The sequence below is a fragment of the Arvicanthis niloticus genome, chromosome 13 (genome assembly GCF_011762505.2).
Source record: "Arvicanthis niloticus isolate mArvNil1 chromosome 13, mArvNil1.pat.X, whole genome shotgun sequence".
NCBI lineage: Eukaryota > Metazoa > Chordata > Mammalia > Rodentia > Muridae > Arvicanthis > Arvicanthis niloticus.
Genome location: NC_047670.1, coordinates 60,289,494 through 60,315,456, shown reverse-complemented (window position 1 = coordinate 60,315,456; position 25,963 = coordinate 60,289,494). Strand labels below are relative to the sequence as shown.

Here is a 25,963-nt window from a genome sequence, read left to right as displayed (position 1 = left end):
ATAGGAAGTGACTCATGCCAGGACCTTTGGGGACAAGGTTCCTAGACCTTCATTGTATTGCCAATAAGGATAGGAGATAGATGGGAAACTCTCCATTGGAGCACGCCAGGGCCTTCATTTGGGCTGGATCAGGGAAATGTGGTGAGTAACCTGAGGGCTGGTGGCTGATGGGGACTATCTCTCTGTGAGCTGTGGCCTGTGGGCCTGGTACAGATCGATGTTTGGGTTCTGGGCAGCCTGTGGAGTATCTATTACCATTCCCTGGCCTGTATCCTCTAATCCAGCTCAGGGCACCCAACAGAACAGGAGCTACATAGGTGTCAGGAGACCTGAGGTTCAAAATTCTGAAAGCCCAGAAGTTATTGTCTGGGGGGGTAAATTAAATCTTATAGTTCAGCAGGGTGGTGGTAGCAGGGTGGTGGTGGCAGGGTGGTGGTGGCAGGCACATTTATTCCCAGCATTTGGGAGGCAGAGGCAGGTGGAGCTCATTCTGGGCTACAGAGCGAGTTCTAGGACAGCCAGGGTTGCACAAAAAAAAACCCTCTGTCTTGAAAAAACAAGCAAGCAAGCAAACAAACAAAAACAGCAGCAACAACAACAAAAACTTCATAATTCTAGGGCTGGAAAGATGGCTCAGTGGTTAAGAGCACTGGCTATTCTAGAGGAACCTAGGTTCAATTCCCAGCACCCACATGGCAGTTCACGCCTGTCTGTAACTCTAGTTCCAAGGCTTCTGACACCCTCACACAGACATACAAGCATACCAATGAACATAAAAAATTAAAAATCTCATAATTCTAACATAATAACCAGGACCCCTTAAAGAAGGACTTTGGGGTACTGCTTGCTGGCTTGCTCCCATGGCTTGCTCAGCAGGCTTTCTCATACAGACCAGGACCACTTGCCTAGGGCTAGCACCACCCATAGTGAGCTGGGCTGTCAATCGGTAAGCAAGAAAATACCTCCAATCCAATGGAGGCACTTCCTCAACCGAGATTCCTTCTTTACAGACGAGTCTAGCTTGTGTCAAAGTTGCAGAAACTAACCGGCACAAGGTCTCACTATGCAGCCCAAGTTGGCCTTGAACTCAAAATTCTCTGCCTTGGCCTGCCCAGCACCGAAATAACACGATTGGCCTCCACACTTGGTCAGGAATATTCTTTTTTATTTTTCTTATTTTTCAACTTTATTTTATGAGCATGAGTGTTTTGCCTGCGTGCATGTATGTGCACCAAATGCATGTCTGGTGCCTGCGGATGTCAGAAGAGAGCATCAGATTCTTCCCCTAGGATTGGGGTTACAGAAGTTGTGAGCCATTGTGTGGCTCTAGGAGCCAAACCTGGAGCAACAAGTACTTTTAACCAGTGAACCATCTCTCCAATCAGGTGCCGGGATTAAAGGTGTGCACCACCATGTTCAGGCTTCCATTTAATATTTTGTAACTATTTAATAGAAATTTTGAGTGTTGTCTTTTTTTTTTTTTTTTTTTTTTTAGTGTATATGAGTATTTTGCCTGCATGTATGTCTGTGCACCACATGCCTGCTGCCCAGGGAGGCCAGAAGAGGGTGTGATTCTTTTGGAGCTGGAGTTACAGGCAGCTGTGAGCCACCATTTGGGTGTGGGGAGCTGACCCCGGCTCCTCTAGAAGAGCAGGAAATACTCTTAACTGCTGAGCCATCTCTCCAGCCCGAGTGTTCTTAAATATAAATGGTCTGTTCCTGGGCATGGGAGTAGCCAGGTTTTCATGTAACCTCTGGGGTTCCATCAGCCTGGTCCCTCGCTGATGGCAACTGCCCTGTTTGCTCTTGGGACAGGAATGGATGTCATCAGTTCATTCTACAACTGGAAATACTGAGAGACAGGGAGGTCATCATGGGCAAGTTACAGGTGAGACGGTACTGGGACCTGGGGCAGGTGTGTGTGGAACACCAGGAGTCTTAAGGGAGAAGGTCTCAAGACAACAATGTTGGAACTGGATCTCAATGGGCCATGTGAGCAGCTGGCCCTCAGCTGTGTCCCTGGTAGAGACTCTGGTTGTGGATCTAGGAGCAGAACTAAGAAGTTGAGGGGGAGGGGACTGTCATCTTCACAGAGGGTCATGGCAACCCTTGGCCTTGAATGGCCTCCAGTCTAGTGAGGCAGCCAGACTGCAGGGTGCCAGGAAACAAGGCCGGCACTGTTTATTCAGCTGTTGGGTTGGCGCTGAAGCTAACCAGGACCTGGTCTCTCTGGAGTTAACACATGCACTCCTGTCTTCCTCACAGAGCATGCTCAGACAGTGACTACTCCTGAGCAGATAGAGTTTTCTCCAGAAGTCATCATGGGCAAGCCAGTGCACGGCTGCAGGTGAGACTATACTGGGGACCTTGGTGGAGGGACTGGGAGGCTGAGGTCCTGACTGAGAGACAGGCATTGGCCAAGTGCAGCAGCCTCTAATAGAGAAAGAACCTTAAGCTACCTCCCCACCCCACTGGCTAGGACCAAGCAAAAGTCTGCATAAGCGGTCTGGGAACTGCCGAGGTCAACCTTCAGGAGCTGCCTGGTGGGTGAAAAGGGGATCTGAAAATCCCAGAAAGGCAGTTGCCAGGTTCCTAAAGAAGCCAGTCTGGCCACTAGACTAGGCCTCCCCAGGGAGAACATCAAAGTTATCTTCAAGGAGGCCACAGGAAACCACACACTGAAGCCACACCGGGGGGGGGGGGGGGGGGGGGCTCCACCCACCCCCATTCAGTCTTCATCTTTCTGACTCTTCTGACACTGGCCATATACCATCAAGGGTGGTGTCTAAGCCCCTCCCCCCAGATAGGGGTTATGGCAGCTCCCTGGTGCCACAGAGGTGTCACGTGGGCACAGGACCGGCCTGTGGGATCTTTTGGCTGTTCCCAGCTCATGTGTAAAGTGCCTATCACTTGCCAATCCTGAGTAAGAATGTCCCCAGACTCCAGCCTTGCCTACCAGGCCACCTGCAGCTGAGGTTTCCAGCCAGGAGGACCAGAGGCTGGGTATTTCCTCTGCGACCCAAAGGGGTCATAAGCATTAACAGTGTGGCTGTTGGAGGCCAGTAAAATGTTTGGCACATACTAGAACGTATATAAAAAGCCAGACATAGTGGCCTGAACCTGTAATCCCAGTGATGAAGAGGTGGAGGCAGAAGGGTCCTTGGAGCTTGCGGGCCAGCCAACCTTGCTTACTTGGAAAGCTCCAGGCTAGTGAGAACCCTTGCAAAAAAAAAAAAAAAAAAAGTGGATGGCTCCTGAGGAACCACACCTAAAGTTGACAGCTGGTCTCTCCATGCCCATGCACACACAGACACATGCATCTGGACCGGTATATATAGACTTGCCCGTAGTCCTTCCAACATGCACATAACATGGCTGTAGTAAAAGTCTGTTTAGGGGTTCCCTCTTACACGGCAGGCACAGTATCTAGAACAGCCCCAGACCTCACAGACAAGTGCCAGGTATTTGGGCTGTAACTGAGAGAGGTGTGGTTGTTGTGACTCGGAGCTCGAGTGAATACAGTGTAGACTAGTTCTCATGTGCCATGCTCCGGGCTGAGCCCAGTGCCCTTGGCTTTAATGCTGCCAGGGTCCTGTTTCCCGGCCTGCACGGAAGCTATTCTTTGATAAAGATAAGAGGAACTAGAGCATCAGGGGGAAGGGGAGGGTAGAGAGGGGTCATTTATCACCAGTGGGAGAGGCCTGAGCCATGGACTCTGCCAGCAACATTTGGGTCACTGTGTGGGCAGGGACAGCCATATTGAGTGAGGCTTTCAGGGCCACATGTGGCAGCTGCCTGGACCACAGCAAGACTGGGGGTTGAGCTGTCTGTGGCAGGGGGTTGGGGAGACAGAGGTGTGGTGCCCAGGCAGGGGACTAAGGAGACATCTGGCTGAGGTTATAACGGTGACAAAGATATGTTCCAGGGCTCCACATTCCTGTTGTAGGCTCAGAAGAAGCATGGCCATTCCCTTCCAGCGTCTGCTGCAACTCCATCACTTCATTTGTCAGCTGGAAGTGCAGCAGTGAAAGTCTCCGCTCTCAAGTAGGTGCCCAGGTGGCTGTGGGGATGGAGGGAGGCCTTGTGACAGGCATGGGCTGAGGGCCTGGCACGCCTGATTTGGGGTTATACCTGGCGTATCCCAGGTCAGTTCTATCAGCCCAAGCTGTAGTTCATCATGCAAAGATTCTGTAGAGCAGTGGTCCTCAACTTTCCTAATGCTGCGACCTTTTAATACAGAGTTCCTCAGGCTGTGGTGACCCCCAACCATAAAATTACTTATGTTGCTACTTCATAACTGTAGTCTCACTACTGTTATGAATCATAATGTAAATGTCTGATATGCAAACCCAGGGGGTCATGCCCCACAGGATGAGAACCAGTGTTCTAGAGGAACAGAAAACATAGGTAGATAGATAGATAGATAGATAGATAGATAGATAGATAGCTAGATAGATAGATTAGATAGGTGGGTAGGTGAGTGGGTGGGTGGGTGGGCTGATGCAGAGGCCATGGAGGGCTGCTACTTACTGGCTTTCTGCCCATGGCTTGCTTGGCCTGCTTTCTTATAGAACCCAGGACTACCAACCTAGGGATGGTACCACCCACAAGGGCTGGACCCTCCGCCATTGACCACTAATTATGAAAATGCCCACAGCCCAGTCATATGGAGGCATTTTCTCATTCAAGGCTTCCTCTTCTCAGATGGCTACAGGTAGTATCAAGTTGATATAAATCTAGTCAGCACAAGTGGCATAGCCATTGGAGAACTGTTTTTGCTCCTGTCAACAAAACTCACTGGTTTTTATCAGACAGAGAAAGAGAGAGAGAGAGAGAGAGAGAGAGAGAGAGAGAGAGAGAAACACCAGGAGGTAAGAATCATCAACATATAGTATATACATGTATGAGATATCAAACAAAATGAAACTCATTACTATAATTAACGTATGCTAATAAAACCTTTTGTAGAAAGAGACGCACTGGATTAACTTACAATAGAGGAGCTGGGTAGCCCAATAGTGACTGGCTGCGTTCTGGAGGCAGAGAACTCAGTCCTGGCAGCAGAACCACCATACTGTGAGCAGATCTGACCCTGGGCGCTCCTGGAGTGAAGTGCGTGGTGAGGGAGGGGCCGAGGAGGCTGGAGTCTCAACAGGTGGCTGCAATGATCCAGGAACCCCTCAGGACAGAAACAACCTTGTCAGCTCTCCCTAACTCCTTCACCTAAGCCCTTTCTTAGCTTGAAGGTCCTGCTCCTGTTCAAGGCCTTATCCCTAGGCACTGTCCTGAATGTCAGTTCAGGCTGACCTCAGGCTTGCTACATAGTTGGGGGATGACCTTGAACTCAGGGTCACCAGCTTCCATCTCCCTAGAGTGGAGATTACAGAGGCACACCACAGTGCTGTTCTTAGCCTATTTGTTGATGGCTATGTCATCTTTTTTTTAGCAGCCTGGACCACATGTACACTCTCTTATTCAGTGACACCCTCTCATGGGGCAATGGCCCTCTGTTCCGGGGGCAGGTGGAGACTTTCAGCCGAGGAGAGGCCCTCCAGGCTAGGTCCAGGGGAAGGCATCAGAGTACAACTGGTGGGTAGGTCAATAGCCTTCTTGATTTCTGAAGGCCTAGAGTTGGGAAGACCCCTGGCACCTGGGTCTATGAAACAGAATTGATGGAGTAGGGGGCCAGAGGGTAGGAGGAAGGTTTCCTAGTCCCGGAAAGACTATAGCAGACAGGTAATAAAGCGGCAGTGCCCAGTGCCCAGTGCCAGCTTGCGGGTGGGGGACACAGCTAGGCCTACAGGGGATGATGAAGGGAATGGAGGGTTACAAGGAAGAACCTGCCAGACTCACTGGTACCCACAGTGCTTACACAGGGGAACCATTCAGGGAACCAATGGCTTCTTTGTCAGGTGGGTGTGTCCACCTGGTGTGGGGGATGGGCCTCCCTACCCAGGGCTGGTACCCTACACATGCTTGCTATAGAGTCCCAGATGTTTGGAGAGGCAAAGCAGAGAATCTGGTTGCCCTTTTTCCCCCAAGGAACCCAGGGCACACTCCCCAGGTCTTTTAAAAGGTGTAGTTCTGAGGTAGCGCCTGACTCTGTAGCTCAGGCCGGAACTTCCTGCTTTGAGATCCCGAGTGTTAGGATTCTTGGCACGTGCTGCCACAGTCAACTCAGGTCAGCTTTTAATCCTAAATGGTACTTTGAAAAGTGAGGGACAAACAACATTTGAAGGGAAATTAACAGAAGATTCTAGAAACAAGGTCCCTAGCCAGAATAAACCCAGACCCCAAATAATAGCTACATAGGGAGTCAGGGTCTAGACTGCTGAGATGCAGCTCAGGAAAGAACAGCACCATTCTGAAGGTCAGGCAGGGCTGGCCAGGACTTCATGCCTGAAGACTGTAGTATGTGAGTGTTCTGTGGGATCCAGTAGGGGCAGGGCTGAACGACAGCTGTAACTACACAGAAGCTGTGACCATGTGTGTGACCCAGAGCATCCTGGCCCCTTAACAGACATGGTGGCCAGATTGCAATCCTGGAGCATACCTGCCAGAACAGGTGGATGCCAAGCCAAACACACGTGTGGGTGCTAAGGATGATACTTTACCTCGTGAGCAAGTCATAGTCAGTTGTGGACAGACTAAAAGTAGCCGGTTTCTTCCAGCTGAGACACCCCGTTTTTCTTTATAGTTGTCTACACAGAAAGTGTTCTCTGAAGCTTTGGTGAGTGGGGTGAGGAGGGAGGGAAGGATGAGAGGTGGTGGGCAGAAAGGACCTGGTTCAGGGCAGGAGCCATGGGATAAGGAGACTTATGAGTTCCCAGGCTGGACATCTGCAACCGCCATCCTTGCCTGGGGGTATAGGGTCCAAATTCCCACGGGACCAGTGGTTGGACAGGTTCTTCTCTGATGAGGAGCTGGCCAGGACTGGGGTCATTTCTCCTTGGATCAGGGCTTGGCTGCTCCCTTGGTCTTCTCTACTGTGTCCAGGCTGAGAAGTGAACAAAATCCTGATTGGTTACTGTCACGCTGGGTGACCGGATGGTCTCCGGGAGACGGGGCAAGTGTGTAGATGGAAGGACAGATGGGGACAGCAACCAGCGTCCCTCCCCCCATATCCAGCTTCCACATCCCAGACCCCCATGCGTGGTTGACCAGCTAGGGAGCACTCAAGGCTCAGGCTGCCTCTGCAGCCCTGCAGACTCCCAGGCCATGCCCCCCCCCCGGGGGCCCCACCCGCCCTGTGCAGCAGCTGCTTCCGGCCAGACTAGCAGACAATGTGCTGGCGGGTGGCCCGGGGCCAGGACCATCCATTCCCCACCCCCCCCAGCCTCACAGGAAGACAGAGCACAGAAGAGGAGCCACTGTGTCCCCGAGTGAACCCACTGCCCAGGCACCGTGATTTAGAACTTCAGATTCCAGGAGGAGGAGCCTCTCGGGTGACTCAAACTGATTCTTCCAGCCTTGAACCCATCGGGACCCTGGAATGCTGCCCGGGGTGGGGGTGGGGTGAAAGAGAGTAGGGGGGTCAGAGAATCTTGGCTCAGTCTTTCTTTTCTTTTGGTAGCCTTGGCCTCAGACTGTCCAAGTCTTCTTTACCATGGTGCCCTTGCACGGCCATGTCCTCTCTGTTGAGACTGCGCCCTTCAGGTCTACTCCAGTGGTTCACGCTCTTCTCCGCCCACCCTCCTGTCCTCTCTGACAGAGTCCCTCAGTCCAGGCATTTCTGTTCAAATGCTGTGTGTCCCTTCTACTGGCCCCTCCCCTCTCCTGTCCCTGCCCACCTTCCTAGCACCGGCATCTCCTGAGTCCACATCCACATACCACATCCCGGCAGTGCTTGCCTGTTTGTCTCCTCGTCCTTCAGAAATACCGGAAGGACAGACAATGCCCACCTAGGTCTAAGCATAAAATCTGTGCACTTAGTAGGTCCTCACAGAGGGCTGACAGCTTGCTGTCCTGAGTTGTTGTTTCCTGAGTGTGTTGGCTCCTCCCTGCCAGGCCTGCCCTGACCAGTGGGGCCCATCTCTGCCTCCCCACCCTCACGCCCCCCCACCCCCGGCTTCTTAAAGTGTGAGGCTGGCTGCAGGGTCTTCCCTCAAACCCTGACTATGAATTCTCAAGGAAAGAATGCAGCCCACTTGCCCAGCCTTACAGAGGGGTGGAGCACAGTGACTGACAGACCACTTCTACACACATGGATTTTATAATAAAAACAGTGGTGGCCCAATAGTAATAAAGCACCATAGAAAGAGAAGAGGCTAGTGGGGAGAGTGGGGAGGGTGATCCTCACAGGAGGCTGAAAGGCTATGAGACAGCCACTCAGGTAAAGCCCCTCAGAAAGGCCAACACAGCACCGCTATGCCACCAGCAAACCCACTTCCAGACCTGAGTCCTGTGAGTACCCAGGCTCACAGCATCCAAAAGGGTCTGGGTGAACCAAGTATCCAGAGACAAGTGCATGGGTGGCCATTCTACACAGTTTCTTGGTGGCCATAGTGTGTAGACCCCTCAGTCCCCAGGACTAGCTATAGATTCAAATATGCACCATACCACTATTCATGGTGACTCAGCCCTGTTTCCAATATCACATCCCTGCTTGAGTCTTTACAGGCCAGCTCCAATCTGGTTCCCGTGAGTCGTCCCTAGAGCCTTCAGATAAGCACCATGCCACAGAGGCAAAGGCCTGGATGGCCACACAACCTTTGGCCTAGCGGCCAGGCCCCTGAGAGTCCAGAATCTGCCCCTTTCCCTCTATATCAGGAGTGTGGTCCAGCTCCATGGCTAGGACACTCTGTGCCCATTCCCTGCTGCAGAGCGCCCTCTGGTGGAGATACTGGGAGTTGTCAGGCCGTAGAGAGGGAATCAGAGCTGGGCAGATTCCTGAAGGTCAAGGGTAGGGACTGACTGTCCAGGAGCTGGAGCTGCCTGAGATCACCAACTCTCCCCATGACTTCCATGGACGATGGGTTCAAGCTGTGGACCTTTCCCAGGGACTAGGATACGGTAAGGATAGCTTGCAAACTGGACTCCGCAGAAGACGCTGCCATCCATCTCATTCTCAAAAGCACTGCGACTGCCAACAACATCTTCCTTATCACCGCCATCACCATCATCACCACCACCACCATCATCATCATCATTGCCTGAGCTGGATAGTTTTATGTCAACTTGATACAAGCTAGCGTCACCAGAGAGGAGGGAACCTCGGTTGAGAAAATGTCTCTGTAAAGGGTTGCAGGCAAGCCTATAGGGCAGTTTTATACTTAATGGGATGGGGGAAGGCAATCTATGGGCTGGTCCTGGGTTCTATAAGAAAGCAAGCTATGGGGAATGAACTAGTAAGTAGCACCCTTCTGTGGTCTCTGTGCCATCTCTTACCTCTAGGTTCCTGACCTGTCGCGAATCCCCCACACTTGGGCACCAAACTGTTGCGCTTACTGGAGCCTGATGTTGGACGCCAAACTGTTGCAGCCCGTACTGCCCGTTCCAGTCCGAGGGTCAGGGTCTAGCGAGAGAGAGAGAGAGTGGGGATAAAGGGGAAGAGACGCGAAGAATGGAGACAAGACAGAGATTCTGATCAAGTCTCGTTTATTGAAGGGAATTCTGAGCTATTTATAGGCTTTTGCCACGTGCCTTGTAGGCGCGTGGATACCACGTGCCTTGCAGGTGTTGATATGACGTAAGCCTTACAGGCGTCTATAGCGTGGACAGCACGTGCACCGCAATGCCTTGCAGGCGTGGATAGCACGTGTGCCTTACAGGCATGTATGGCGTAGATAGCACGTGGACAGCACGTGAACTGCAATGCCTTGCAGGCGTGACTACCACGTGTACCTTGCAGCTGGGGCCAGTAAACAGCAACACAAAATATGTGGGATATCAGAGTGTGCTTCAGCTGTTGTAGGCTATTGAAAACCAAATCTTTCGTCAGGGTATATGGTTCCAGATGGCTGCAAAGTTGATCTAGCCGCTTTCTGCTAAAGTCGGCTCCCAACACTGACCTGCTTGAGTTCCTGCCCTCACTGCTTCTGATGATGAACTGTGAGTGAAATAAAACTTTTCCTCCCCAAATTTTAGTCATGGTGTTTTATCACAGCAGTACTTAGTAACCCTAAGACATTGCTGTCACATCCATCACCTCCATCACCATCTGCACCTCCATCACCATCATCACCTCCATCACCATCATCACCTCCATCACCTCCACCACCTTGACACTTGACAGTATTTAGAACCACTTAGGAAACAAACCTGTGGATATGTTCATAAAGGCATTTACAGAGAGGTTTTACTGAGTAGGAGACCCACCCTGCATGTGGGTGACACCATTCCATGGCCTAGAGATCTAGACTGAATGCAGCCAGCCACCTCATGTTCCTGTTCTCATGCCTTCCCTGCCATGATGGGCTGTAGCCATTCTTAAACTGCAAGCCTGTGTGGTTTGGATAAGGAGGTCCCCCACAGGCTCGTACATTTGAATGCTTAATCACCAGGGAGTAGAACTACTTGAAAGGATTATAAGGGTTGGCACATGTGGCCTTGTGTAAGGAATCGTGTCACTGGGGGTGGGCTTTGAGGATTCAAAAGCCCATGCGAGGCCTAGACATGCTCACTCTCTGCCTGTAGGTCAGGACATAGCTCTTGGCTACTGTCCCAGCACTTGCCTGCATGCACCATGCTTCCCACCAATGAACTGAACCTCTGAAACTATAAGCAAGCTCCCAATTGAATGCTTTCTCTGATAAGAGTCGCCTTGGCCATGGTGTCTCTGAACAGTAATAGAACAGTGACTAAGAACAGAAGAGCCAAGAGACCCTTCATGATTATCTCCTCTGTCACATGCCTGCATTTCCAGAACGTTCTGCCCAAGTGCCTGGAGGCAAACTGGGACTAAACCCTCTGAATCTGTGAGCAAACAGTATTTCTTTCTCTTTTAAGTTGTTTATATCAGGTATTTTGTCACACCAATCAGTGTCAAAGGCCAGACTTGACATCAGAGGCTTAGCCAAGGCAGGCAGCCAAAGAGGGTATGACTTGGTGATAGAGGTCATACTGATAGCAGACAGGGGCCCCCTGACAGTGACGGGCGATTTACAGGGTCAGAACTACTGTCGGGATGAAACTTAACTATCTGGGGCTGAAAGAATGCCCAGTGAGAAACCCTGAACTCTTTTAACTCTTAAGTGTACATACAGATAGACAGATATATATTTGGTTATAGAGCAGAGCCACAAATGCCATACTTTATTCCTCCTCTCTGGCCTTCTTATACCTTCTTAGACAAAGGTCCTTTATAAAGTTACCTCATAGATAAAATGTTACACAAGAGTTACAGAAGAACATTGATAGTAAGTTAAAAGCAGCACTTCATTCTGTAAGTTCATTATAAGTTCAAAGCAACAGTTTCACATGGCCTGGCCTTATCATAGTGCGCACCTCTGGCCTCGTCCTTGGACAATCTGCAGCAGACCATATCCCACACCTGGAATTAAAACAGAAACATAATCACATAACTGGGTTTTTTAAGAAGCCCAAATTCTCGATATGTATGGGCCAAGCTCACCTTTATTCCTCACCGCAAGACTTCTCCCGCACCAACTGCCTGGCTCACTCTCTGGAGCTCAGCGCTGGGAAGTGAGGACCCTGTCCCTAGCCATGTGCATCTCCTGAGGGCTCACAGTGCCCAGCTCTTGTCAGTTTCCACGGCATTTCCAAAGGACAATGGCTTCTGATTCTCTGGCCACAGCCAGCCTGTCCCATAGGACAAACTCATCGTCCCCTCCCTCCTCGTGTGGCCCTTGCTGGCTGGGGACCAATCCCCTGGCCTATGTGAGTAAGAACTCTCTGTTGAAAAGCCAGAAACTTGTTCATACTCTCCCCTGAAGAGGAGAGTGGCACCTCTGAGAGCCTAGCCTCCTCCAGGAGCCCGGGGCACAGTGGGCAGTGTGAGCTTCAGGGAGTCTGCAGCCATTTCTCCTGATTATAAAGCATCCATCAGGAACGTGCTTAAAGATAGCTGCTTCTGTCAGACGAATCTGGTCAATAGATTTATCACTTGGGCTATAGAGATCATTTTGTAGTTAAGAACACTGGCTGCTCTTCCAGAGGACATGGGTTCAATTCTAAACTTCCATATGGCTTCTCACAATTGTCTGTAACTCCAATCCCTAGAGATTAATGCCCTCTTCTGGCCTTCCTGGGCACTACAGGTACATTATACACAGATATACATGCAGGGAATACACCATACATAACACACACACCCCATATACCACACACCATACATACATACATATATACCATACCTACCACATACACTACACACTACACAATCCATACACACACCACACCACATACACCAAACACACACTACACACATCACATATACTACACACACCACACCACAACACACAAATACCACACACACACACACACAAATATCACACACCACACGACACACACACCACACCACACACAGATATCACACAACCACACACATACTACACACACACCAAACACACACATCACACACACAGCACATCACACACATACCACATACACACAGAGCACACACACGCCACAGACACATAGACACCGAAGCCCTCCCATACCTTAAAATATTTGCATTGATAACTCAGTGGTCAAGCAGCACCACCAGCTGTTCACACTTGTAGGAGTGAAGCTTTACTGGATTAATGCAGAGTCCACTAAGTGCCACTCAGCTGCCATGTAAGCTCTTGAATGTCACACTTCACTTTTCTTGTGTGCACACATGTAGCAGTAGCAGGGATTGAACTGAGAGCCTCATGCAGGCTAGGTAGGCGCTCTCTCTACCATCCCCATGGGCAGTCCTGTCCTTGAGGGTACCTTCTGCTCTCTGGGCCCAGGAGCCTCTATTTCTGTACTTAGCCGCACAGCAGCGTGGACTTCCGCGCCCCTGCGGATGAGGTGCTGTAGAGAAGAGTAGTTTCCCACAGGGTATGCACTGGGTTCAAATCTAGCTCACGGTGTAAACCATCACTTGGAGTGTGCTGAGCGAGAAGGCACTTCCCAGGGCAGTATAGGATGGAGTCCATCCTGAGACCTGCATGCTACTCTTAACAGCTTAGGACCATCCTCAGGTAGAAAGGAAGAGCCTTCTGCAGAGGCTGAGGAGCTGAAAGCTAAGTGTCCACTTCCTGTGTGCACAGTGGGGAAGGAGCAGGTAAGGCAGCTAGCATAGCTGTGATAGAAGCCCCGCCCCAGCCATGGGCTGAGCATATTGGGAACCAGAGTGAATCCAGGTCCCCCTATGCTTTAAGGCGGTGATTCTCAACCTGTGGGTCCCAACCCCTTGGGGGAGGGTGAGCCTTTCACAGAAATCCTGAATATTAGATATTTACATTATGATTCATAACAGTAGCAAAATTACAGTTATAAAGTAGCGACAAAAATAATTTTATGGTGGGGGGGTGGTCACCACAGCATGAAGAACTGTATTAAAGGCCTGCAGCATTTGGAAGATTGACAGCTACTGCTTTAAGACAAGGGGTCTGTTGTTCATGAGTCCTGTGTGGTTGCCATGGTGTGAGAATGTAGGTTCCCAGGCTCGAGGGCCACCTCTGGTCAGCCTGGTGCTGTGGCTCTTGATGTCCAAGTCAAAGAATAAGAGCATCTGACTTTTCAAGTGTGGGAATGCATCTCAGTTGGCGCCATGCTCCCTAACACACACAAAGCTCTGGGTTCGATTCCCAGTACAGCATAAACTGTGCGGTGGCACAAAAGGCAGAAGCAAGAGGATCAAAAGTTCAAGGTCTCTCTGCTCCTCCCGGTTCCAGAGACAGCCGCATCTTCATGTGCACACAATTTTCTCGTCCCATAGACAAAATGGTGAAGGTCTGTGTGAACAGATTTGGCCGTATTGGGCGCCTGGTTACCAGGGCTGCCTTCTGCTCTGCATCTAGCAAAATGGAGATTATAGCCACCAACGACCCCTTCATTGACCTCAACTACATGGTCTACATGTTCCAGTATGACTCCGCCCATGGCAAATTCAACGGCACAGTCAAAGCTGAGAATGGGAAGCTTGTCATCAACGGGAAGCCCATCACCATCTTCCAGGAGCGAGATCCCGATAACATCAAATGGGGTGGTTCTGGTGCTGAGTATGTCATGAAGTCTACTGGCGTCTTCACCACTTCACTTACCCTATGGCATGTCTCTTAGTTAATTCCATATCCAGTCTAACCAAGACTAACCACACACCTTCTTTGGCCCTTCATCCAACATCTTTGAAGGCAGAATGTGATGGCACAACTCTCCTGTGGTCATTTTTAATCACTCTGAGGTGATTCGCTCCATGTTCAGGATGGCAACCAAGTCCTTGGTGATATGTATGGCCCTTTTACCAGATCTGGTGTTTAATCTATAACTGAATTTCTCTTATGAAAAAGAAAACAGCATGCTCACTGTTTAAACTCTTCTGTGGTGAGCTGGGAGCTACTCACAGGTGGCACAATGAAGAACACTGGAGAACGAGAGAACTTTGAGAGAGCCAGAGATGGGTCATCTTGGGGAATGGTGTACGGTTTGCCTGAACCAGAGGAAACCATGACTGCCAGGTGATTGACAGGGCCGCAGAGTTCCTACACTACACACGGGAGCTGGGACTAGCGACTCTGGGCCAGGAGATAAGAGAAACCGGTAGAAGCAAGAGAAAGGGCCCAGAAGGGAGTCCGCAGGGTCACGGTGGGGACTGCATCTAAGCAAGATGACAAGCTGCCAGATGTCTTCCAGAATCCGTTGTTCCTTCCTCCTTGGGTCACTTAGCTGGTCCTAGCCAGCAACTGAACCTAGGCTCCCAGACTCCCTTGCAGCTACTCAGTTTAGGTGTAGCCTAAACTGAGTTGGTATCAGTGGGATGTCAGAGGTACAAGATTAGGGTCACTTGCTTTCTTGGATGTCTGTGCCTCCTGAAACTGAAAGCTTGGCTCTGACTAAACTTAGCATAGGCCTCATTACCAGTCTGTGTACTGGGCACACACAGTTGACCTGGGTCTCCCACCATGAAAACACTATACTTTATAGCTTAGAACACTGGCTTTTATTGGTCCAATTCTGTCCCCCAGGAAGACATGTGTCCTAAGCCGCTGCCTCTACTTTCATGGCAGGACAAGCTGGACCAGGGTCAGGATCAGGGTCTAGCTAGACAGTGGCCTGCCCTCTGGGCCTGAGAAGGGGCTTCTGTTAAGAACACAGATCATGTTTTAAAGGGGCAGCAGGTCTGTGCACACACATCCTAGTGGCCATTTCCACACAGTGCAGGCTCCTGGAGATTATGGTCCTAGCCGGCAGACTCCCTCTCTTGTTCTTGGCCTGTCTTGCCAATGGGAGACTCATCATCCCCAAAGAACCAGTACCTTGGCCTGCCTATCCCAGTGATGACTCCCCCCACATCTTCTCTGGGAAGAACCTCAATCCCCTTTTCTCCCTCAAGGCCTTGCCCTTTGCTTGATAGGGGCTGAAGCAGGGAACACAGACACACTCACGGCGGGGGGGGGGGTGTCAGGACAGCTGTGTAAGCTGCCAGGAGCTAGAAAATGACTTAAAACCACCAGTCATTGATGGTCCAGGTTCCTTCCTTCCTAATCAGATTTTGTTTCCAGAACCTCCCAGAATGCATTTGGGCCCCTTCCCCCACTGCTAAGAAATATGCCTCTGGGTGATCTCAGACCTGGCTGGTCAGGCAGGCAAGAGGCACCTCATCCAGGGACTACCTCTGATCCTCTTCTCTCTTCCCAGAAATCTTCAGTAGCTACCTTGTTGCAGAACACAAAGCCCCTGCTCCCCATCCTGGCATGCAGGCCATGTGTGACGCCCTGCATTTTCTCTGAGTCATCTCTTACTCTGTCCATGCCAGGGGTTTGAATTTCTGTTTCCTTCTCTGAGTATCCAAACCCTGCAACATTGGTTTTATGTTTACCATGAAGTGTGTGGCTTCTAACCACCGCCCCATCAGGAGTTCAGCCTGGCATGGCTTGGGGCTTATATGGGGTGGGCGAGGGCCACCTGGAGGTCTACAGGTCTGACCGCTGGGCCAATCCTGGTTGCAGGCACAGAACTCTGTCCATTGCTTGGGGGGGGGGGGCGCGAGGCTTCCATTTTCTATAACAGCTTTCAATCCCTAGCGGCCAGGAGCCTTCTCCCCAAAAGGCCAGTCCTCCTCAGGGCTGCTGCTGCTGCTACTCCAGAGGCCAAACTCTCCTGTCCTTCATTCCCACAGCCTCTCCAGCTACAGCTGCTGCAAACTCAGCTTTTAGAAAGCTCAGGAAATTGGATCCAGCCTGTGAGGGTAAGCTCTGATGGAGTCAAAAAAAATTGTGACTTTAAGTGCACCTGTCTCATAGATTACCATAGTCTTGGGCACTGTTGTAACAAGGGCAGGGCATCTTGAAGAACCCACCACATCTCCCCTTTTCTTCCTCCTGTTCCCACCTGCCTCAGTCCCTCTTGAAATCACCTAGTTTCCCCTGACACCTTACTACTGACCTGTGGCCATTTTTAGTGCCCCTTCCCTCCCTGGACTGGGGTTTCCAAGCAGTGGCTGCAGGGGCATCCTCTCTGCTTCTGCCCCATGAAGAGGTTGAGTATAGCATAGACATGAGTCTAGCTCTGTTTGACAGCCATACTTCCCTGTCTTAGTTTATGGGCTCCATGACCAAAAGCAACTTAGGGAAGAAGGATTTATTTAGCCTACACATCCTGATCGTGTCCATCCCTGAGGAAAGACAGGGCAGGGACTCAAGGCAGAAACTGAAGCAGAGATCGCAGAGAAACATTATTTGCTTCCCGTGGCTTCTGCAGCCTGTTTCTTATACCATCTAGGACCACCTGCCCAGGGGTGGCACTGCCTACAGCGAGCCGGGCCTCCCCACATCCATCTTGAATTGAGAAGATGCATCTCAGCCTTGCCCGCAGGCCAATCAGGCAGAGAAAAATTTCTCAGTTGAGCTTCCCTCTTCCAAAATGACTCGGCCTATGTTATATTCTTGGCATCAAACAAACCAGCATACTGCCCCAGCGATGTGAGCTTGGCCCTGTCCATCAGTCTTTGCTTCTGTCCCTTCGTCTTCCTGAGTTTTGAGGTCCCCAGCTGCTCATCCAGTATCAGTGCAAGCTCAGGGCACTCAGGGCTGGAGCTGCTGGATCTAAGGAAATGCCAGTGACCGCATCACTTGCGTGTCACTCATGGGATGCCACACAGAAGCAGGGAAAGAGGGGAGAAGAAACAACCAGCTGCGACCGATGCTGGAGATGGGGGTGCTTAGCCTCTAGGTTCAGGGCAGTTGGGTCAGGTCCCTCTCTTTCCAACCGGGAACACTGCAGGTCACACAGGCCTGCTGCTTCCTGCAAAGTCATTTATTTACCCCTTAATTCGTTCAAATAATTACTTAATAGAACACTTACTCAGTGCCTCCAGGGTAGGCCTTGCAATGGTTCCTGTAAAGCTTATATGCTAACGGAAGCCAGACAGATAAGACATGACATCTTTCTTTAGGAGTAAGTAGCAATAAAAAGAATGCCAATGGGTAAATTATGGGGGAAAAGGTGTGTGTGTGTTGGGGGTTCTCTGATGTGGAATATTTAGCTAAGGCCAGGTACAACCAGAGGAAGAACATTGCTGGGCGAACAGCATGTACAAAGGTCCTGGGAAAGAAATTTGCTTGGAGTGTCAAAGTGGCACAAGGGACGAAGACAACAGGAGAGATGGAGGTGGGCTTTTACTTTATCCATTTACTGTATGCATCCACCTGCTCCTCCATATCTCAGGTCTGTACCTGACCTAGACTGGACTACCTAGGTCAACCTGTGAGTCTGGAATCCTTTGGGGGTCAAATGACATTTTCACAGGGGTCGCTTAAGACCCTTGAAAAACACATATAATTACATTATAATAATGTGACAGTAGCAAAATTGCAGTTGCAGTGTATGAAGAAGCAATAAGAACAATTTTATGACTGGAGGTCACCACAACATGAGGAACTGTATTAAAGGGCTGTAGCATTAGGAAGGTTGAGAACCACTGCTCTAGGCATTCAGAAGCCACTCCAGGGTATAGGGGTCAGGGAAAACTTGTTTTGTGGAGTCCTGTGAGGACCCAGAGGGGCTGTGCAGTCATGGAGCCCAGCACACAATGCCTGTCAAGTAAATGTGAGTTGGTATTGGCTTTCATAGCCTTCCACCCCCACAGCCCAGCCCTCTGGGAGCATGCCCAAGCACTTCTTGCCAGTGTCTCAGTGAAATCACTTGCTTGAGGGGGTTCTGATTTCTTCCCTTTTATTTTAGATCTGGGGTGATGTTGGGAGCCGACTTTTAGCAGAAAGCAGCTATGAACTTTGCAAACATCTCGAGCCATATACCCTGATAGAGACTTGTTTTTCAACAGCCTACAACAGCTGAAGCACACTCTGATAAACATCTTGTTTATCCCACATATCCTGTTTTGCTGTTTAGTGACCCCAGCTGCATGGTGCACGTGGTAAAGTGTCTTCAGCTGTGTTCCCCTGCTTGTGCTTATAAATACCCAGGATTTTCTTGCAAGGGAAAAAATGGGAGACAGTAAACGAGACTTGATCATATACTCTGGTTTGTCCCCATTCTTCGAGTCTCTTCCCCTTCTTCCCCCACTCTCTCTCTTACTAGACTCTGACCCTCGGACTGGAGCAGCAGCTCAGGTGGGGACAGGGTGATTGGCCAGGACTGATGAGTTCCTGAAATAGGGAACTTTCAGTGTTCAAAGACTTTTCTGCCATTCATGGTGGTGCACACCTCTAACCACAGTACTCAAGAGGCAGAGGCCATCCCAGTCTACATAGTGAGTTTCAGGATAGCTAGGGTTATGTACAGATGCCCTGTCTCAAAAACAAAAATCCGACCAACTGGACAAAAACAAACAACCAAGAAACAAACTACCTGGGAATGCCCCAGGCAAAGCACCTAGAGTTGATTCCATCTCCATAACCCACGCTGGTCTACATGAGAATGGTGGGTACATCCTTCCACGACAAATTTATCTTACATTCATTTAACCACCTACTCATCCATCCATCCTTCCACCCATCTATCCACGTATCTATCCATCCACATACCCATTGTCCATCAATAAATCCATGCATCCATCCATTTATTCCTCAACCCATCCATTCAGGTACCCATTCACCCACATACCTACCCATTCATTCATCCTCACATGTCCACACCCGTGCCTCACCTACCTACCCATCCATGTACGATTTCGTCCACCTGTGCCTGCATCCAAACATGCATCCATCTACTCGCCTACTTGCCATCCATCTGCTGCCCATCTGTGCTAACTAGTTTTATGTCAACTTGACACAAGTTAGAAAGAGCTTCAATTAAGAAAATGCCCTCACTAGATTGGCCTCTGGAAGCATTTTCTTAACTGATGACTAACATCAAAGAACCCAGCTTGCTGTGGGTTATGCCACCCGTGGTGGTCCTGGTTACTAATAAGAAGATAGGATGAACAAGTCGCAGGAAGCATGTCAGTAAGCACCATTCTTCATGGCTTCTGATGCTTCTTCTACATCATTTCCTGCATCCAGGTTCCTGCCTTGAATTCCTGCCCTGACTTCTTTTGATGATGAACTGTGATGTGTAACTATAAGCAACTTTGCTCCCAAAGTTGCTTTGGTTATTGTGTTTTATCACAGCAATAGAAACCCCAACTGAGACAGATATTGGTACCAGGAGTGGGGCGTTGCTGACCATGTTGTTTTGGAAAGGACTGTGGAAGTGTTTGGAACTTTGGGCTGGAAAAGCCATTGAGTACTCAGAGCTTAGTCAGCTTTTGTGGGAACTTGGAGCGTAACACTGAGAGTGGAGCAGACAATGGAATTCTGGGTAGTAAAGCTTCAGAGGGAAACAAAGACTCTACCAAGGCCATTTTTTGTGATATTTTGAATTAAGAACCACTAAAGTGAAACTTTTGCTTTGCTGAGACAATTGATGCCGGTCAGTTGGAGCTGAAGAATCAGTCGTGATTAAGAGTCTAGCATCAGCCGGGCAGTGGTGGCCTTTAATCCCAGCACTTGGGAGGCAGAGGTAGGTGGATTTCTGAGTTCGAGGCCAGCCTGGTATACAGAGTGAGTTCCAGGACAGCCCGAGCTATACAGACAAACCCAGTCTCGAAAAACAAAAACAACAACAACAACAACAAAAAGAGTCTACATCACTGAGGACGAATCTTCTGGGAAATGTTACCTTAGGGTCAGTACACAGAAGCTGTGGTCCGGGGGGGGGGGGGGGGGGGGCGCTAAAGCTGTACTTTGTGTTGGCAGCTGAACTTGATAATGTGTAAGAGTCTCCCAAGTGGTACTGGTTTTGAATGCATGAAGAGACTTAGCATCACGAGAGGTCATAAATTCATTCACTCATGCACACATCCACTGATACACACATCCACTGATACATACACCCACTCATGCATACATGCACTGATGCATACACCCACTGATGCACACACCCATTGATGCATACATCCACTGATGCACACACCCACTGGTGCACATGTCCAGTGATGCACACATCCACTCATGCACACATCCACTCATGCACACATCCATTGATGTATACTCTCACTGATGGCACACACCTACCCACCTACCTGCTTATCCACGAATGCCTCAAGTTGAAGTAAAGCCCCAAGACTGAAGGGGTTGTGGAGAGAAGTTGAAGCTTGGCATCATGTGGTAGGCTCAGAGTTCCTGAAGAGAATCCAGCAGATGCTATTCGTAAAGGCACAACCAGTTGCAGAGAAGACCCTGGCATGTAGGAGATGCCAGGACCATGGGAAGACCACCAAGGACAGCAACAGATTCGGGGTGGAGCTGGTCTGAGTTCAGGAGACAAACTATTCTGTGGATGGCAGAGCCATAGAAGTGCCATGGGTCAGCTGGCCTCTAGAGAAGCCCCAGATGTCAAGCACTGAACTCTTCACACCGCTGGACTTTGGCTTGGCTTGGCTTTGATTGTGACCGTGCCCTGATTCCTCCCTCTTGGAGTAAGGAAGCATTTAGTTTGGGATTTGGTTTTATAGGAGCCCACAGCTATGAGACCTTGGTATTTTAGAGAAACTTTGAAATTTTAGAGATATTTTGGATATTTTAGGGAAACTTTGAACTTTTAAAGAGACCCTGGATATTTTAAAAAGAGTAAACTTGTGCTTGAACTTTTAAGGACTGTAGGACTTTTCAAAAATTGGAATGTTTGCCAGGCATGGTGATGCATTCCTTTAATCCTGGTGCTCGGGATGCAGCGGCAGGTAGAACTCACAAAGGCGAGTTCAAGGCCAGCCAGGGATACACAGAGACCCTGTCTCAAAAATAAACAAATAAAAACAAAGCTGGAGTGTTTTATATTGTGGTATTAATGTTGCCATCCTATCTTAGGGATAAATGATAAAGGAAAGTCCTAACCAAACAGCGATGTCTTTGTGTGTCAAGCTGAGAAGGAATCAACCGTTCTGAGCTATTTTATGTTGACACAAGTTAAGAGTCACTTTGGAAGAGGGAACCTTAATTGAGAAAACACCCCCATCATATTGGCCTGTGGGCAAGATAATGGGGCCTTTTCTTGATCAGTGACTGATGTAGGAGAACCCACTCACTGTGGGCAGTACGTGTATGCTCCTGGGATAGTGGTCCTGGGTGCTATAAGAAAGCCCCTGAAGCAAACCACGAGGAGCAAGCCAGTAAACAGCATTCCTTTGGGACTTCTCTTCCCAGGTTCTTGCCTTGAATTCTTGCTCTAATTTCCTTTCATGGTTGAATTAATAAAACCTCACCAAATTGTTTTTGGTTATGGTGTTTATCCCAATAGAAATCCCATATAAGACACCATCCATCTACAGACGCACTCTATGAATGTACCCATCCATCACTCCTACCCACCCACCCCTGCATCCGTGTACCCATTCATCCACCCCATCAAGTCGTTCATCTATGCATTCGTTACCAACATACTCATGCATCATTTACCCACGTACCCATTGCATACATATGTATTCACCCATTACTGTTCACTCATTTTGGGGTGGATATTACAGGAAAAACACCACGGAGTATAGGAGGGATGATGATGATGATGATGACGATGACAATGACGAGGAAACACAGGGGCAAGGATAGCTGAACCTGGCTGAACCCACAGATAACCAGGCCCTCAAGCTGTCCTGGCTCTGGAGACTTCTGTCTTCTTCATACCAATCCCAACCCAGCCCTGCAGAGAGAAGCTCCCCCAATTAAGCAAGTCCCCACCTTGTCCCACAGATAGATGTGGGGACCTTGGACCCAGGCTTTAACCGTATCTTCTTCAAGCTTCAAGGTCAAATGGTGGGTAAAAACCCCTCTGTGACTATGGATCTCCTAGTTTGCCTGGGCGGTGCCGCGTCCCTCCCGCTGCCGGTAGGGGGAAGCACGACGCTGTGCTACAGATCCTAGGCTGTACGCTCGACAACCCTGCATTCTGTTTTAGGGAAACTAAGGCATAGAAGCAGGTCGGGTCCCATCTACCAATAGAAGTGCTCACTTCTCTCAGAAATAACCCTCCTGGAGAATCTCAAAGGTCTTCCCCCATTCTGACAGGGCTGGAAATGGGGTGGGAATCTTAAGATCCCAGTTGGTTTTGGGGGGGGGGGGCGGGGGGAGGTACGGTACATGGATGCTGTTGCTATTCCAGCCCCGCTGCAGCCACATAACTCTTTTTGTCTCACTAACAGACCCCAAGACAGGGGCTGTTGGCAGGGACGGTGGAATGGCTCCCAGACTCCAGTACAAGGTGAGAAATCCCTAAACATCTCAAAGTTCAGCTCTGGCTGCAAGCATCGCTCCCTGTCGCCACGGGGTGGCAGCATCCACCTGCCAAGCTCTCAGGCTGTTCTGCTCGCTCCCAGTCACCTGGCCCAAGCTCCCTGTCTACCAAATTGTGCGACGTCCAGAGTTCTTGGTTTCATTGGGCACTGGTGTAGGACTGCTACTACCGTTTGACATCTGTGCCTTAGTTTCCCTTCTTGTGATGTTCAAATTCTCCTTTCTAAAAGTCCTCCAACCCAAACGTTCTGCACAGCTGCACCTGCCGGCTTCTGAACCTGATGTTAAGGAGCGGCTCTCTCTCTCCCGGGTCGGGTCGTGGCAAAAGTTCAGAGGATTTGGAGAGATTAAGAGGGGATTAGGGGCAGGGACGGTAGCTTTTGAGCTCGAGGTTCCGGGCTGAGGACAACGCCCCTTCATACCCCTCCCCATTTCCACACCAGGCAATCAGGTATTGGCCAGTCTTTAAAGATGAGCGCTCTCCGAGTTCATTCCCTTGTCAAAATGGCTCCATTTGATGCTGCTGTCCAGGGATGAAGACGTTTGAAAACCTAGCTTGGGTCCCCCACCATGTGTCTGGTTACTAGCTGGTCCGCTGAGCTAGGACAAACCTAGCTGTAGCAGGCGGTGTCCCTGTCACCCATTTGTCCAGGATAGAATCAAGCCAGACACACACAGGATGTGCCAGGCACCTAGGCTTGTCTAACTTCCCACTTTAGGTGTTCATCAAGAATCAGATCTGACGCCCGCATGCAGAGTGAGACAGACTCCTCAGACTGGGACTCTCCAAGGATGCCTTTCTGAGTCTCTGTCATGGTGCCACTCTTAATGGTGGACAAGCTGGTGTGTCTACCAGCCTTAAGTCCCACGCTCTGCTTGCGCTCTACAGTGCTGGGCGCTGGACGATTTTTTCACCTTAGTTTGTTGGGCAGGTAACAATGCCTGATCCGGGGTTGTGGCTATGGAAGCACCCATGTAGGTAATGTCTAGGGAAAAGATGCCTGCACTTAGTGATATCTCTCTCTCTCTCTCTCTCTCTCTCTCTCTCTCTCTCTCTCTCTCTCTCTCTCTCTCTCTCTCTCTCTCTCTCTCTCTCTCTCTCTCTCTCTCTCTCTCTCTCTCTCTCTCTCTCTCTCTCTCTCAACTAGAAACTGAAAACCAAGTGACCTCCAGGCCTGAGCGAGTAGTTTCTTAGCCCCTGCCCCTACCCCCACCCTCACTGTCTCTGAGGAGCACAGGTGTCTCTTTGGAGCCGCACCCTCTCCCCTCCCTCCCCTCTTCCCACGCAGTCCTGGGAGGGCGATCGGAAGGGAGCTGGCCTGGGGAGGGGGGGCGCGGGGTTAGATGCGTTCGTGTGTCACGGGGGAGGGAGGAGAAAAGGGAGGGGAGAGCCAGGGAGCGCGCGAGAGAGAGCGCGCTGCGAGCGAGGAGGGCGGGCGGGAGGCGGATCCTCCTACCTGGGGCGCGCTCGCCTGCTCGCGGCTCGCTTGCCGGGGCCGCGAGTCACCTGGGGAGGCGGACAAGTGCGGACACATTGGCCGCCCCGGCGCACCGCGAGGCGCGCACGGCCCCAGGCGGCTGAGCCCAGTGGAGGCAGCGCCCGCCCGCTGCGCTTGGCCCCGACCTACGCTCGCAGAGCCCCACGGTCACTCCGCTGGGCTCCGAGGTCGCGGTTCCCCGCTCGGGTCACTCCCCCGGGCGCACGCGGCGGCTGCGGCGCCCTGGGCTCACCATGGTGGCAACGCGTGCCGGGTGCCCGCGCGTCGCCCGCCTCCCGAGCCGAAGCGCCGGCTGAGCGTGGTCCTACCGTAGTCCCCTGGCCCCTGCCCGGCCCCTGCCCACCCGCGCGTCCCCTCCGGCCGCAGCTGTCTATGGCGCAGCCCCCCTCCCTGGATCATGCACAGAAACTTTCGAAAGTGGATCTTTTACGTGTTTCTCTGCTTTGGCGTCCTCTACGTGAAGCTCGGGTGAGTATTCCTGTGGGCGGGGGCGGCAGAAGGGGAGCCGGCAGCCTCCAGAGCCTCCTCCAACGGACCTGGGGACCGGAGTTGGTGGGGGAGGGCGTTTCTTGAAGTGGCCGGGCAGGCTGGTATCTCCGGCCCTCGCCCCAGCCTCGCGGAGATTCATCCGAGCCCCCGGAGCCAGAGATCCTCCGGAGGGGCGCGGAGCCAGGACGCAGCTGGGACAGCACGGCCCGCGGACGGCCGCAGCGGGGCTCGCGGGTAGCGGCGAGCGTGCCGGGCGCGTACTTTCACCTGTTTGGGCTCCAGGCCCCGGGGGTGGGACGCGCCTTCCTCCCCCGGGCTGCGCTGGGCGCCGAGCCCGGGCCGAGCGCTAGCCGCCGGGAGGGCGCGCCGGGCCGGGGGGCGGGGGGCATCCCCGGCGGGGGAGATCGGGGCGCGCACTCGCCGCGAGCGCGCAGGCCTTGCACCCGCCGCGGCCCTTCGTCTCTATCCATCACCCGGACATGTTGAAATTACCTTGACAACTCGTCCGGCTGGCTCAGGATGGGCCGTGGGGCTGGCGCAGCAGCCTCGGGCTCCGTCCTGGGCCCGCGCCCCCGCCCGCCCGGGGCCCTACGCCCGGCCCCCTCTCACCGAGCTCCCCCTGGCGCGGCCGGGCGGGCGGGCTCCAGGCGGGCCGCGCTCGCTGCTCGCCGCCGTAGCTGCTCCGAGTCGTATTTCCACATTCCTGAACCCAGCCGAGTCCTTACCTGTTGAGCCGCGATCTCCTTTAGACGGAATCTGTCTCGGCCTCCCCGGATTGGGGGTGGAGGGGCAGTGTGACCGAACGGAGCGCAGTGCACCTCGCGGGCGTTAGTCACTCTTGGCCGCCTGTCCCGGCCCAGACCCCCACCTCCACCCCGAGCACCTGCGGGCATCTGTGCCCACCTCGCCCGGCGCTCCTACTATGTGCCGCCTGGCGCTCTGAGGCCAGCCTCATCTTGGCCCTAGGAAGGCCAGTGACCAGACCTGTAGGAGGGGCGGGTTCCGGTACCTGGGAGACCGGCTTTCCAGGCGAGAGGCAGAAACAGTCGCTGAAGATCAGCACCCTTCCCAGCCCTCTGCACCTCCGCCATCTTACAG

At 51.5% G+C, this 25,963-nt stretch overlaps 3 protein-coding genes across 17 annotated transcripts in view; 2 read left to right on the top strand and 1 right to left on the bottom strand.

The window, feature by feature from the left end:
* The window catches only part of LOC143434134 (uncharacterized), a 17,031-nt gene extending 7,492 nt beyond the window's left edge, over nucleotides 1-9,539 (top strand). For 2 of the 5 annotated variants that reach the window (XR_013103402.1, XR_013103401.1), the window contains exons 3-6: nucleotides 1,816-1,888; nucleotides 2,266-2,347; nucleotides 3,947-4,044; nucleotides 9,394-9,539. Coding sequence is in view for 3 of the 5 variants with exons in the window: in XM_076911810.1 (XP_076767925.1) it covers nucleotides 1,816-1,888; nucleotides 2,266-2,283 (91 nt within the window). In the remaining 2 variants the exon portion in view is untranslated. Of the gene's footprint in view, nucleotides 1-1,815; nucleotides 1,889-2,265; nucleotides 2,348-3,914; nucleotides 4,047-9,393 lie in introns of those variants that run through there. The other 3 variants (XM_076911810.1, XM_076911811.1, XM_076911812.1) reach the window with 3 other exon arrangements.
* LOC143434135 (uncharacterized) lies at nucleotides 1,145-25,852 on the bottom strand. 10 transcript variants are annotated; one of them, XR_013103404.1, is made up of 7 exons: nucleotides 25,591-25,852; nucleotides 24,807-24,912; nucleotides 20,675-23,863; nucleotides 11,446-11,491; nucleotides 9,388-9,514; nucleotides 4,994-7,495; nucleotides 1,145-4,060 (listed from the first exon to the last, which is right to left on the bottom strand). XR_013103404.1 is itself a non-coding variant. In XM_076911813.1 (6 exons), exons 1-4 carry the CDS (start codon nucleotides 25,756-25,758, stop codon nucleotides 9,508-9,510), a joined length of 327 nt encoding a protein of 108 aa, XP_076767928.1. In that variant the 5' UTR covers nucleotides 25,759-25,816; the 3' UTR covers nucleotides 1,145-4,060; nucleotides 4,994-7,495; nucleotides 9,388-9,507. The 10 variants fall into 10 exon arrangements, 4 of the variants coding, with proteins under 4 accessions (XP_076767928.1, XP_076767929.1, XP_076767930.1 ...); XR_013103403.1 differs by lacking the exon at nucleotides 25,591-25,852 and adding an exon at nucleotides 25,358-25,482; XR_013103405.1 differs by lacking the exons at nucleotides 20,675-23,863; nucleotides 25,591-25,852 and adding an exon at nucleotides 25,358-25,479.
* Nucleotides 24,309-25,963, top strand: part of Wnt7b (Wnt family member 7B) — a 46,196-nt gene continuing 44,541 nt past the window's right edge. The window contains exon 1 of one of the 2 annotated variants that reach the window (XM_034516570.2): nucleotides 24,309-24,844. In XM_034516570.2, the coding sequence (XP_034372461.1) occupies nucleotides 24,774-24,844 (71 nt within the window). In that variant the 5' untranslated portion in view covers nucleotides 24,309-24,773. Of the gene's footprint in view, nucleotides 24,845-25,833 lie in introns of those variants that run through there. The other variant, XM_034516572.2, reaches the window with a different exon arrangement.